The sequence below is a fragment of the Chenopodium album genome, chromosome 18 (assembly GCF_948465745.1).
Source record: "Chenopodium album chromosome 18, dcCheAlbu1.1, whole genome shotgun sequence".
NCBI lineage: Eukaryota > Viridiplantae > Streptophyta > Magnoliopsida > Caryophyllales > Amaranthaceae > Chenopodium > Chenopodium album.
Genome location: NC_137851.1, coordinates 35,987,994 through 36,000,896, shown reverse-complemented (window position 1 = coordinate 36,000,896; position 12,903 = coordinate 35,987,994). Strand labels below are relative to the sequence as shown.

The 12,903-nt window shown below is 34.2% G+C and overlaps 1 protein-coding gene across 1 annotated transcript; it reads right to left on the bottom strand.

Annotated features, from left to right (window-relative positions):
* Positions 1-397: 397 nt before the first annotated feature.
* Positions 398-4,940, bottom strand: LOC145590816 (AP2-like ethylene-responsive transcription factor ANT). Its single transcript, XM_081647208.1, has 9 exons — positions 4,313-4,940; positions 3,469-3,943; positions 3,255-3,337; positions 3,049-3,057; positions 2,591-2,679; positions 2,420-2,493; positions 2,291-2,341; positions 1,934-2,010; positions 398-1,408 (listed from the first exon to the last, which is right to left on the bottom strand). Exons 1-9 carry the CDS (start codon positions 4,719-4,721, stop codon positions 837-839), a joined length of 1,839 nt encoding a protein of 612 aa, XP_081503334.1. The 5' UTR covers positions 4,722-4,940; the 3' UTR covers positions 398-836.
* Between the last annotated feature and the right edge of the window lie 7,963 nt (positions 4,941-12,903).

Genomic DNA, 12,903 nt, shown 5'->3' with positions numbered 1-12,903 from the left:
TTTTATAAGCAATCAGAGAGAATGTCTGCCACCTTTGAGGAAAGCATAAGATAAAAAAAAAAAAAAAAAAAAAAAAAAAAAAAAAAAAAAAAAAAAAAAAAAAAGATCAAAGAAAAGTAGAGAGCATATTTTTGCAATCATACTGTAAAACAGATGATTGAATAATTCAGTTGAAGTAGAAGAAATAAATGATGTAGTCAAAGTTTTGTGATCTTCCTTTATCTTTGCATTATTGACAAATATAAGAAATGAGCTGGAGTTTTGTACTTAAGCTAGTGACCCCATAATATTTATTTTTTCAAAAAGTTTCCTAAAGTAGATCCAATAATATACCATATTATATACATTGGCAATATCATGCCATAGAATATTTAATCATTAGAAATTCTTCTTCCTCTTTTTTTCCCTCCATTTTTGCCAAAAAAGATTTTCATTTTACAAGAGGAGCCAAAAAGTTTGCATTAAGTTTGACAAAAGTTTCCAGCATTTTGCTTACAGAAAGATAAATGGACCCCATTTTTGTCCCTAATTAAGTCTAATTACACCCCATTTCTCTAATTTTCTTCCACTAAACCCTCTTTTGTTCCCCGCAAAAAAGATTTTCCCTCTTTTTTTCTTCAACCCACCATTTTCCAACTTTTTCCTTCATCTTTTTTCTTTTGTCACTTTTTTCTCATGCAAAATAACCTGCTCCAACTTTCTACAGGAATACTACAAAGTACTAAACATGTTAACTTAAGCATCATTCCAAGCAGCAAAAACAGGGAAATGAGCCAAAGCAATGGCTGTAGCCGCAACTGCGGCTGTAGAAGGTGTTAAGTACTAAACATGTTAACTTAAGCATCATTCCAAGCAGCAAAAACAGGGAAATGAGCCAAAGGAATGGCTGTAGCCGCAACTGCGGCTGTAGAAGGTGTTAACTGCCCTGCTGATGCTACCCAAGGGAAGACCATCGAGTTCGAGGTGGTTGATGACATATTCTCATCTGGACTACCTTCCCTAGAGCTGTTCAAGCTTGTAACCAACGATGATGCACTCGAGAAATGAGCTGCACAACCCAACTTTTGACTTGGACTTGCCATTTCGAGCTCAACAAGGTCCTGTAAGCCAAGTGAGAACGAAGGGATAGGGTCAATTGACACCATCTTCCACTCTCCAGGAGAGTCATTGCCATTGCTGGCTACAGTTACATCGCCTGCAGTAATGTTCTCAGTCGAACTAGGGCTCTCCTCGAAAGCCTTGATCAATTCCAATTTGTTCCTTCTAGCCTGCTCTCCTGCTAGAAGAGTATTGCTGGACATGATCTTTTCCACATGGTACCTACTTATGTCAAAATTAGTCACAGCATTTGTTCCTCGGAACTTAATCGCAGCTACATCATAAGCTTCTGCTGCTTCCTCTTGGGTGCCTAAGAACATTACATTCAATTAATACTTAATAAATCATCAAATACAACCATTTTCTTAAATGTAAATTAAAAGTTTAAAACCGCGAGACATATAATCACAGCCATATTCCTAAGTTACTTGTACACATTAGAATTTATTTGTTCATATGACCTTAAATTAGTTGCAAATTGAACTTATATACTCGTAGCATTTATTAGAGTGAATCTAAACTAATTTTTCCCGAACTTACTACATTAAAGTGAAAAGAACAAAGCAACATACCAATAAGGATACTAAGGTCAGCCTTAGTAAAGCAATTCTAGTAGTGGCACAAAAAAGAAACATAAGAACAGATATTGACATCAAATAGAAGACCAATATAAAAGCTTCTTTAAACACTAGTATAAAAGAGCCTCATAAACCACCACTACAAGATTGACTTGGTCATTCTTTCTTTTCTTTTTCTTTATTTTGTATTTTTTATTATTTGACCAAAAATAATTATAATTTGAAACGTGAAATAAGTTAAGGGAAAGCTGGCTCACTAAATGTCCCCAAATAGAGGTCCTTCTTCCCAGCTACTCTGCCTATCCTAGCTTGCCATCTACCATGCTGATGATGCCTGCAATTCAAACTTAGATATTTAAATACCACATTTATTATGTTAAAAATTACCCTATTTCCATGCATATTTATGACAATTTCAAATAGCAAAAGATCATTCAGAATGATGTGATGTTCTGAAATAAAAATTATCAACATTTCCACTTAAGATTAAAAAATGCAAGCTATTTAAGTGCAACATTATTTTATCAAATTCACCATATAAGAAAAAGAATACACTATTTATACGTTGTCAAGCAACTGAATTTATGTTTAAAAAATCAGGAAAAATAAGAAACCTTGTCACTCCTCTGTACATCGAAGCTCCTCTTGAAAATCCACTGCTTTTCCTGTGAATTATGATTGAGATTAATTATGAGTACGATAATTGATAATATACGCATAATAGCTTAATTTATTTTATTTACCTTCTTAAGTTAGCAACATATTCTTGACGAGTCATGTTCTTCATTTCTTCAATTTCTTGTTTGTAGTTTTCTATCTAACATAAATAAAACAGACAATACATTGCAGATTCAGATAAAAATAACCTTGATAAATTGATAATATTGAACATAATAACAAATTTTGTAACATACAGGGAAGTTAGTGTGAGTTGAGAGTCCCCAGTATTTCAGGGCAGCAAGATCATAAGATCTAGCAGCTTTTTCTTCCATATCATAGCCTCCTGAAAATCAACCCCAATATAAGGAGAATGAGAGTAAATCCATGGGCCATACGAAAATACCAAGTCTGTGATACGCATGTACTCGCTTTACTTGTCCCTTAAATATTGACTATAACGTTTTAATCTTTCAAACGTTAAAAACTCTAATAAAATTTTATGTTTTAAGACGTGTTGTGGGTACAAAAAAATGTTAAATGGGGCAATGCTTATAAGATAAGGGGAGTAAATGTTACACGTAGCTTAAGAGACTTAGAAATCATGTCATACTATAAAAGAAGTTCACACGATATAATATGGAATAACTATTTTAATGAAAAATGAGTTGATTAATCAGCTAAACTAAAATTAATAGTTAGAGAAATTGCTTACCAAGATAAACTGAAAGAGGTGCAGCATTTGGTTAACAGGCATTCCAAGCAAGACATGATGAAAACAAACAAACAAAAAATTGATTAACAATTTAGTCAGATATATTTCAGTGATAAACCAAAAAAAAAGGACCCATAAATTTATGTCCTAGCACTTTCAAACAAATGATAGAAATTAGGCTATTTTTTGGTATTTTATTGACTAACCTTGTCTCCCTTTTCTTGTCTGCCCCTCCTTTCTGCAACTATTGTCCCATAAATGAGCTTCAAATCTACCAGTCCATCTATGCCTTTACAAAAAAAAAAGATACAGAATTCATAAACAAATTAAGAAAATAAGATAAAATAAAAATAATACGAGTACAATAAAACTCAAAAGAATTTTTTTGTTTTAAATAAATAAAAATTTTAGTGAACATACTTGGTAACCCCTCTATATTGAGAGGTCCTTTGGCCAAAAGTGTCAATTGACTTCCTATGAACAGTCTGCTTAGATTGACCCATTTTGCCAAACCCTCTCTTCTTGGTGTCCATCGCAACAACACCAACACAATCATTCCCAGAAGAAACATTAGCCACCGTCGTCGTCACCGCTGTTGTTGTTGCTGGAGCTGTAATGCAACTCGACTGCGAGCCAGGGCTCATGGACAATGAAAGAGACTGTAAATCGCCACAGCCGCCCACAGTTGGTGCAGCAACAGAAACAAGAGTATTTGTAGTACTACCAATATTATCTACTGTTGATTCCCAATTCTTTAGCAAGTCATCCTCTGAAAATCCTTGGTATGATAATGCAGAAATGTAGGACTCTAATTGTTGCTGTTGTTGGTGGGTGTGCTGTTGTTGTCTGTAGATGCTATCCAAGCTAATACCAAGAAAATTTTCCAGTTTTCGCGCTGAAATATTCAAGAAAAATAATATACATAGCACTTAATTAATATTTAACAACTAAAAATAGAATTATTAAACATTTAACAACATTGAACGGACGTGTAATTTTGTTACATATACCGCACACCGTTTTTAATACTTCGTATTCATAGTGTTACCGAAAAACAAAACTTGATTATTATAAGAGGAAACCTCTATAGCTCTATCAAAACTATAAAATTTATTATGAAATGAGAAATATTTATTTACACTTTTGTCATTTGATAAATAAAGTATATCGTTTAAAATGCACTAAATATAAAATTAACACCAAAAAAACAAAAATAAATATATTTAATAGTGTGAAAAGGGAAATAAAATGAGTAAGAGTTTACCTTGAGGTGGTTGAGATCTAGTGAAAGCTTCCATAATGTAAAGAGACCCATCTGACTTAAGTGGCATAACAGTCAAAGGAGAATGAAAATATCCACTATTATCTCCTCCTCCTCCGCCGTGATCAAAGCAAATCGGACCACTGCTGAGTTGCTGCTGGTGCGGCAGAGGAGATAAAAACATACCCACAGGGGCAGAAGACTGCTGTTGCTGCTGCGGCTGCGACTGCGGCTGTGAGTGTTGATGATGATGAGTGTAATGATTAAGATAATCATGCGCAGAAGAATTATTATTAGAAGCCTCCATTTTCATGAAAGGAGACAAAGAAAAACCTAACCAGTTGTTAGAATTACTGTTACTACAACCACTGTTACTGCCATTGTTATTATGATTTTCACTAGTATGCTTCATTTTTTTTTTTTTTTTTTTTTTTTTGGCACGTTTTTCTCACTTACTTTAGCTAATACTAATACCAGAATCTTACAGAAGAAGGCAAAATTCAATCATTGGCTAGAAGAATAAACTAATGTGTAGAAAATTTAATGAAGGAGAGAAAATATATATATTTTCTTTCTTTCTAATTATTTTACAGAGAACAAAATGAGAATCCTTTAGACTTAACAAAGAGAATGAAATGAAGAAGAAGCAAAATGTTTTGTAATTTTCATGGGGATCTGTGTATATATTGAGAAAGACTACTCCTTTTACTTTTTTATCCTCTTCTCTCTCTTGTTTCTTTCTCTTTTATCTCAGGGGTTGGGATTTGGGGTTCATAAGACACTCTTAAAAAAGTTTTTACTTCCTCCATTCCATAATATAGTTTTTGTTTGTGTTTTTTTACGGTATTTAAGAAATAGGAAAAGAAAATAGAAGAATTACATTAATAAAAGTGAAAAGTATAATCATAGACAAAAGTTAGAGAGAGAAAGTGGAAAAAAGTACAAATCATGTGTAAAATTAAAGGGTAAATTAGATAAAATTAAAAAATTGAGGGTATAATAGACTTTACATACTATCCAAAAATAGAAAAAAGAATAACATTTTACATCACCAAAATAGAAAAACAGGAAAATATTATGGGACGGAAGGAGTGTAAAAATAAACTCATTGATAAATCCTGTCCAAAGCTCCATATTTAATGTGGTTTTTTAAGTGCAATACTTTCAATGACACAAAATTTAATGTGGTTGATTTAAATTTGTTAAAATATTACAATATATATGTGGGAATATGTGTAGATATAATTAATTACTAAATTAATTATGTCTAATTTAAGAAGGGTTAAATAAAGTGAAAGGAGAAGAGAAGACATAGGAGAAGGGAATAAGAAAAATATTATAGGTTGTTTTCAACATGTTTCGTTAATTGTCTTTTCTTTATTTAGCTTATAAGTTACTATAAAATGTCTTGAGGTAGATGTAAAATTGAATTCAATTATTTTTAACTCACGTCAAAGTTTATTAGCATTAAGAAGTTTATTTTCTTATATTTATTATTTCATTCACAGTGGCTATTTGTCTATCCCAAAATATTTTTTATCTTTGTGAGGTATCGGTTTCATATTATCTAGTAGAAGCCACATTTCCGCTGCGAGAGCTCTAAGAATTGGTATCAGAACCGACGTTAAAATCTTAAGGGCTATTTTTTTTTATTTTTTTATTTTGAAATTTATAATAATAGCATCTACTAGTGGAACGGTTAAAGTTGGGAAATATGAAATCGAAAAATTCAATGGTAAAAATGATTTTTCCTGTTGGAGGATGCAAATGAAAAATTTGCTTGTATCACAAAAGTTACATAAGGCATTGGCCGGAAATGAACAAAAACCCGGGGATATGAAGGATGAGGATTGGGAAGAGTTAGATCTTGAAGCATGAGCGGCTATAATCTTATGCCTTAAAAGGGACGTTGCATTCTTGGTAAATGAAGAAGCAACAGCCGCTGGCGTGTGGACAAAGTTAGAGACTAATTTCATGACAAAAACTCTAACAAATAGGATTTACTTAAAATCCAAATTATATACATGCAAGATGGATGAAGGCACCTCAATCCGGGAGTATATTAATAATTTTGATAGGATTATATCAGACTTGAAGGATATTGACGTGAAGGTAGATGAGGAAGACCAAGCACTCATGTTATTGCTTTCATTACCGAAATCCTATGAAAATCTAGTTCAAACATTGATGCATGTGGGAGATACTCTAACCATGGATGAGACTAGAACATCGCTTTTAGCGGATGACCTTCGAAAGGTTGCTACAAGCGAAATGATGTCTAGTAATGGAAGAGAACACAATGAACAAGCTTAGGGATTGTTTGCAAACAGAGGAAGGACTAATGAAAGAGGGCGAGGCAAGGGAGGAAAGTTTAAATCAAAATCTAGACCTCTTGCGAAAAGGCCATGTTTCATGTGGCGAACTTGGTCATTTAAAGCTAATTGCCCAAAGAATGTAATATTCAAGAAGAACAACAACGACAACTCCAGAGGAAAACAACATGAAAAACAAGAAGCTAGTTTTGTCTCAAATGACGAGGATGATTATTGTTACTTAGTTTCAGAACAATGTAATGAGATATCCGGTAAATGGATGCTTGATTTAGGTGCATCACACCATATGTGCTTAAACAGGAAGTGGTTTACAACTTACCAAAGTTTGGATGGTGGTACTGTTTTGATGGGAAATGATCATGCTTGTAAGACTGTCGGGTTAGGTACTATCCGAGTCAAGATGCATGATGGAACAATAATAACCTTAAAGGATGTGAGACATATCCCAGATTTGCGGAAGAACCTTATTCTCTTGGTTTATTAGAGAAAAACTGTTGCAAAATAGTCTTGGAAAATGGAGTTTTAAAAGTTGTTCGAGGTTCCTTGGTAGTGATGAAGGGAATTCGTCACGGTAATAGTTATCCACTTTTGGGGACAGCTGTTACAAGTGATTTAGCAGTTGGAATTGTTGGAAGTAAAGACCAAACTGAATGCACGAGGATATGGCACATGCACCTTGGGCATATGTCGGAAAAAGGGTCTATCATTGCTTAGTGGACAAGGTTTGTTAAAGAACATGAAGAAGCCACAAATGGAATTTTGTGAGCATTATGTGTATGGAAAAGCACACAGGGTGAAGTTCTCTACAAGCAAGCACAAGAGTAGAGGATTGTTAGACTATGTGCATACGGATGTTTGGGGCCCGGCTAAAGTTTCTTCCAAAGGTGGTTCCAGGTATTTTGTTATATTTGTTGATGATCATTCTAGTTATGCTTGGATTTATTTTCTTAAGCACAAGAATGAGGTATTCGACATTTTCAAGCAGTGGAGAGAAATGGTTAAGAACAGAATAGGTCGAAAGCTAAAAATTGTACGGTCTGATAATGGTACCGAATACACAAAAGAAGCTTTCAAGGAGTTTTGTGATCAGGAAGGCATTGTGAGACACTGGGCGGTCAGAGACACACCACAACAGAATGGAGTCGCGAAAAGACTGAATCGTACACTACTTGAGAAGGCAAGGTGTATGCGCTCTAATTCTGGATTAGGAAAAGAATGGTGGGCAGAGTCGGTTGCTACAGCTTGTTATATAGTCAATCGATCCCCACATTCTCATTTAGATGGTGACAAGCCTTATAGGGTGTGGTCAGGGGAACATGCAGATAACACAAGACTTAGAGTCTTTGGGTGCATGGCTGAGAAGGAGAATGATCTGGATTATGAGGAGATTCAGTAGGAAAATGCACATGTACTACAACAGCAGCAGGATTCTTCGGCATCTACTAGGCTAAAGAGGAATTATAAATTAGTTAAGAAGTTTGGGTCAGACAAACCTCTGAGGCATTACGGGCAGGTAAACTTGGTATAATATGCACTCTCGGTGGAGGATGATGAGTTGGTCACTTTCAAACAATTTGTTAAAGACAAGGGTAGCGAGAGTTGGTTGGTAGCTATGGAAGAAGTGATGCAATCTCTTCATAAAAACAAGACATGGGAGGTAGTCCCATTGCCCGTGGGAAAGAATGCTATAGGTTGTAAGTGGGTATATAAAAGAAAAGAGGATCCTTCCAAGTTAGATAGAATAAGGTATAAGGCTAGGTTAGTGGCCAAGGGATTTGCATAGAAAGAAGGTGTTGATTACAATGAGATACTTTCTCCAGTGGTAAAGCATACTTCTATTCGGATGCTATTGAGTCTTGTAGCTCATGGAGATCTTGATCTGGAACAACTCGATGTGAAGACGGCCTTCTTACACGGTGACTTGGATGAGGAAATCTATATGTATCAACCTGAGAGATTTAAGGTTGAGGGTAAAGATAATCAGGTATGTCGCTTGAGGAAATCACTTTATGGATTAAAGCAATCTCCTCAGCAGTGGTACAAGCGATTTGATTCTTTTATGTTAAAACAAGGTTTTTCCAGAAGTAATTACGATTGTGTGTATACATTCGCAAACTTCGTGGAGGTGATTATATTTATCTCCTATTGTATGTGGACGACATGCTTATTGCTTCTAAGAGCAAGGTGGAGATCAATAGGTTAAAAACTCAACTCGGTGAAGAGTTTAAAACTAAAGACTTGGGCGCTGCAAAGAAAATACTGGGTATGGAGATTAGAAGAGAGAGGTCAAACCGAAAATTGTTCTTGAGCCAAAAAGGCTACATTGAGCGGGTTATAGAAGGTTTGGGATGAAAGGTGCTAAATCAGTGGTGACTCCATTGGCTCCGATCCACATTTTAGGCTCTCTGGTAAACAATCTCCCACTACAGCGGAAGATAAGGTTTACATGGATAATGTACCTTATGCTAGTGCAGTAGGCAGTTTAATGTACGCCATGGTGTGTACACGTCCAGACATTTCACAAGCAGTCAGTGTTGTTAGTAGGTTCATGGCTAACCCAGGTAAATCACACTAGGAAGCAGTGAAATGGATATTACGGTACTTGAAAGGTACCACTGACACAGGTTTATGCTTTGGTGGAGATACATGTCAAATAAGTGGCTTTGTTGATTCGGATTATGCTGGTGATCTAGATAGAAGACAATCTACTACTGGTTATGTGTTTAAAATACACGGTGCTCATGTTAGTTGGTGATCAATGTTACAAGCTACAGTGGCTTTATCTACGACAAAATCCGAGTATATGGCTATGGCAGAAGGAGTTAAGGAAGCATTGTGGTTGCGGGGACTTCTAGATGATTTGGGGTTAAAGCAGGATAATGTGAATCAAAATTGTGACAGCCAAAGTGCTATTCACTTGGCCAAGAACCAAGTTCATCATACTCGTACCAAACATAAAGATGTCAGGTATCATTTTGTACAGGATATCATAGAGGAAGGTAGTATTTCTCTTATGAAGGTACATACAAATGAGAACCCTGCACACATGTTAACCAAAGTTGTGTCAGGAAGCAAGTTCCAACACTGTTTGGAATTGCTAAATATTGTCCCATGTTAGGAATTTCATGGAGAAATAAATGGAACTACGATTGGTTTGATCCCGGTTAAGGGTACGTAGGCAGTCATTGTAAAAATGGTGCAACCGGATACGACTTACGCGATTTGTTCGTTTAATATTTTGAATGATTTCAAATAATGAACGAGGTGGAGAATTATGGGAATATGTGTGGATATAATTAATTACTAAATTAATTATGTCTAATTTAAGAAGGGTTAAATAAAGTGAAAGGAGAAGAGAAGGCATAGGAGAAGGGAATGAGAAAAATATTATAGGTTGTTTCCAACATGTTCCATTAATTGTCTTTTCTTTATTTAGCTTATAAGTTACTATAAAATGTCTTGAGGTAGATGTAGAATTGAATTCATTTATTTTCAATTCACGTTAAAGTTTATTAGCATTAAGAAGTTTATTTTCTTATATTTATTATTTCCTTTATGGTTGTTATTTGTCTATCCCAAAATATTATTTATCTTTGTGAGGTATCGGTTTCATATTATCTAGTAGAAGCCACATTTTCGCTGCGAGAGCTCTAACAATATAAGGGTCTGTTATGATAAACTGAACAGAGATGAAATAACTGAATTGCTTAGAGCTGAACTGAACTGAATAGAACTGAAATGAATATTTTATGAGAGAAGAAAATTAGGAACTTAACTGAAATGAACTAATTGGAGCTGAAATGAACTGAACTAAAATTAAGCCGAAGAGAACAAGACCCTAAGTGGGATTTGTAAGTGTAGGCGTCATTCGAAGTGCGCCTACGTTAGCATGTTGTGAGTATGCTTGGCACTCATAGGAAGTGGGAATTGACATATATGAGTAGGGACAATGATTAGGGACAAGGAAAAAGGGAGCCGCCAACAAGTTTTTAAGGAACTTGTAAACCGTTCATGGATCATAAAAGACAACCACGAGTAAGGGACAACAATAGGCAACAACAATTGACCCGTGAAGGTTACACCCCATTCATAATCCATGAGGTTACTAACTCCATATGGTTCGAAACCACGAAAGGAGGATCGGAGATGATGGTACGAAGTGAGTCATAGAGTCACATTCGCCTGTATTGGCCTCTACTCGATTCTTATAGCGAAAAGTATTCTTGCAATCTCAAAGGCATACAAACAAATACTCGATTTGCTCCAAACTATTATTAGGTTAAATTGGTTGAATATTAATGCACACATAATTCTAAAATATCGTGACCACTTGATTAAACAATAAGATTAAAAAGGAACCTAAACCGGTTGTCCAAATTATCTTATTAAGCATTATATTCAATTATATATTTCCTTTAAACATGAAATATAGTGATCAACCATAAACAATAGAATAAACATCAACATTGGAAGCAATTTAACAATAATATCGTTAGTCAAATCAAATTATAATAGTAAACCTAATCATGATACTAGCAATATTTAAATAAAAATAAGAGTAATTAAATAATAATTACTCACTTTTCGCGTTTCCTTGAATTGCTACATCATGAATAATTTGTTAGTAACTTCAATAAAAATATAAATCAAATTGAAATAATTAAACTAAATAAAAAGAAAGTTGATTTAGTCCAAACCTTCAGTCAATTTTACCTTTCACGCCTTGGATTAAATATAGAACTTTGGGTCAAGTACGGACTCCTTGGAGTGCTTAAGGGATGCATGAAGAAAGACTAGGGAAGGCTAGTATTAGGCTAAAGCATAAAAGAGAAAGAAAGAATGATTTTGGTGTATAAGAGAGGAAGAGAGAATGATTTTTTTGGTGTTCAGGCTTGTTGATGATTGAAAAAGGGGTGATATGACCTCTATTTATAAAGAAAAAACAAGGGTTGAATAATCAAGAAAAGATCCGAATTCGAATCGGAATAAACTCTTGCGATAGGCAGCAGTTTTTGCGGGTTTTTTTTTATCATATCTTTTGATCCAAAAATTGGAATAGGATAAATAATATGTCGTTGGAAAGCTCTTGAAGTCTAATTTCTAACCCAATTGGAATCAGATTAAAATCGTTTGTAGAATAAAAGATAAGGAAAAAATAGTGGGACGGTGTCAGTTTTGCATAGAGTTTCGATTTTCTTTTATATCCTTTTCGTTGTAGCTCGGAAATAATATTATAATATATCATTGAAAAAATAATTTCAAGTTCTATCCAATCATCTAAGATTTGGATAAAAACTATGAGGTACAAAAATCAAATCTGACTATTTTTGAACGTCTTTCATTTCGAATAGAATTAGGACTTTCAAAAAGAGGAGTTTTATTCAATTTCAAAATCTTTAATCTTATCTTTTCAAAAAGGACAATTAAGATCCTTTAGAAACTTATAGAAGCTTATAATTAATCCTAATTTGTTTAGGAATGAGATTAAAGTCTTTGGACCCTCCACATGATCATTGAGTCGTAGGTAAGGTGGGCTTAGGTTCGGTTTGGACTCAGTTTAGTATTTTGGCCATAACTTGTTCGTTATAACTCGGATTTGGGCTTATAATATATCGTTGGAAAGCTCTTTTCAAGACCCATCCAACTATTCAATCATTGGACCCAGATTATGGACCAAAATAAACTGGTTTAAACGTTTTTATAAAAAAGACACGAAGTGAATGATTTTAAGGGTTTAAAGGCAAGAAAAGAGAAAAATAATTTATGGTTTAGGGAAATGGGCTAGAAATTGGGTTGGTTTATGAAATGTATTGGGATTGAATATGGATTTAAGCAGTCTAAGATTAAATACTCAATTCGACCAATAATGGCGGTGAAAGGTTGTTCATCATTGGGTTTGGTTTTGGGGAGACATTTTTAGGTGTCTACAGTTAGGAAATTGAAAAATGATGAAAAATAGTCTATATAAAAGTAAAGAATATGGTACTCTGTATGAGTAAGAACACGTACGTGAGAAGAGTGAATATTATTTTCATACTTGTATATATAATGAAGTGTTGCAATTGAAAAAAAATGGTCGTTTGAAGGGGAAGTATCATATACTGTATACTTCTCCGCTTTATTTATTTTTAATTTTTACTTATAACACTTTGACTTATGTATGATTCACATAATTTACTTTGACTATATATGATGATTCATCTTGAAAGAAAAGTAATGTCATGTAAAATGTTAAATTTGCCTCTATTTTATTTGTACTTT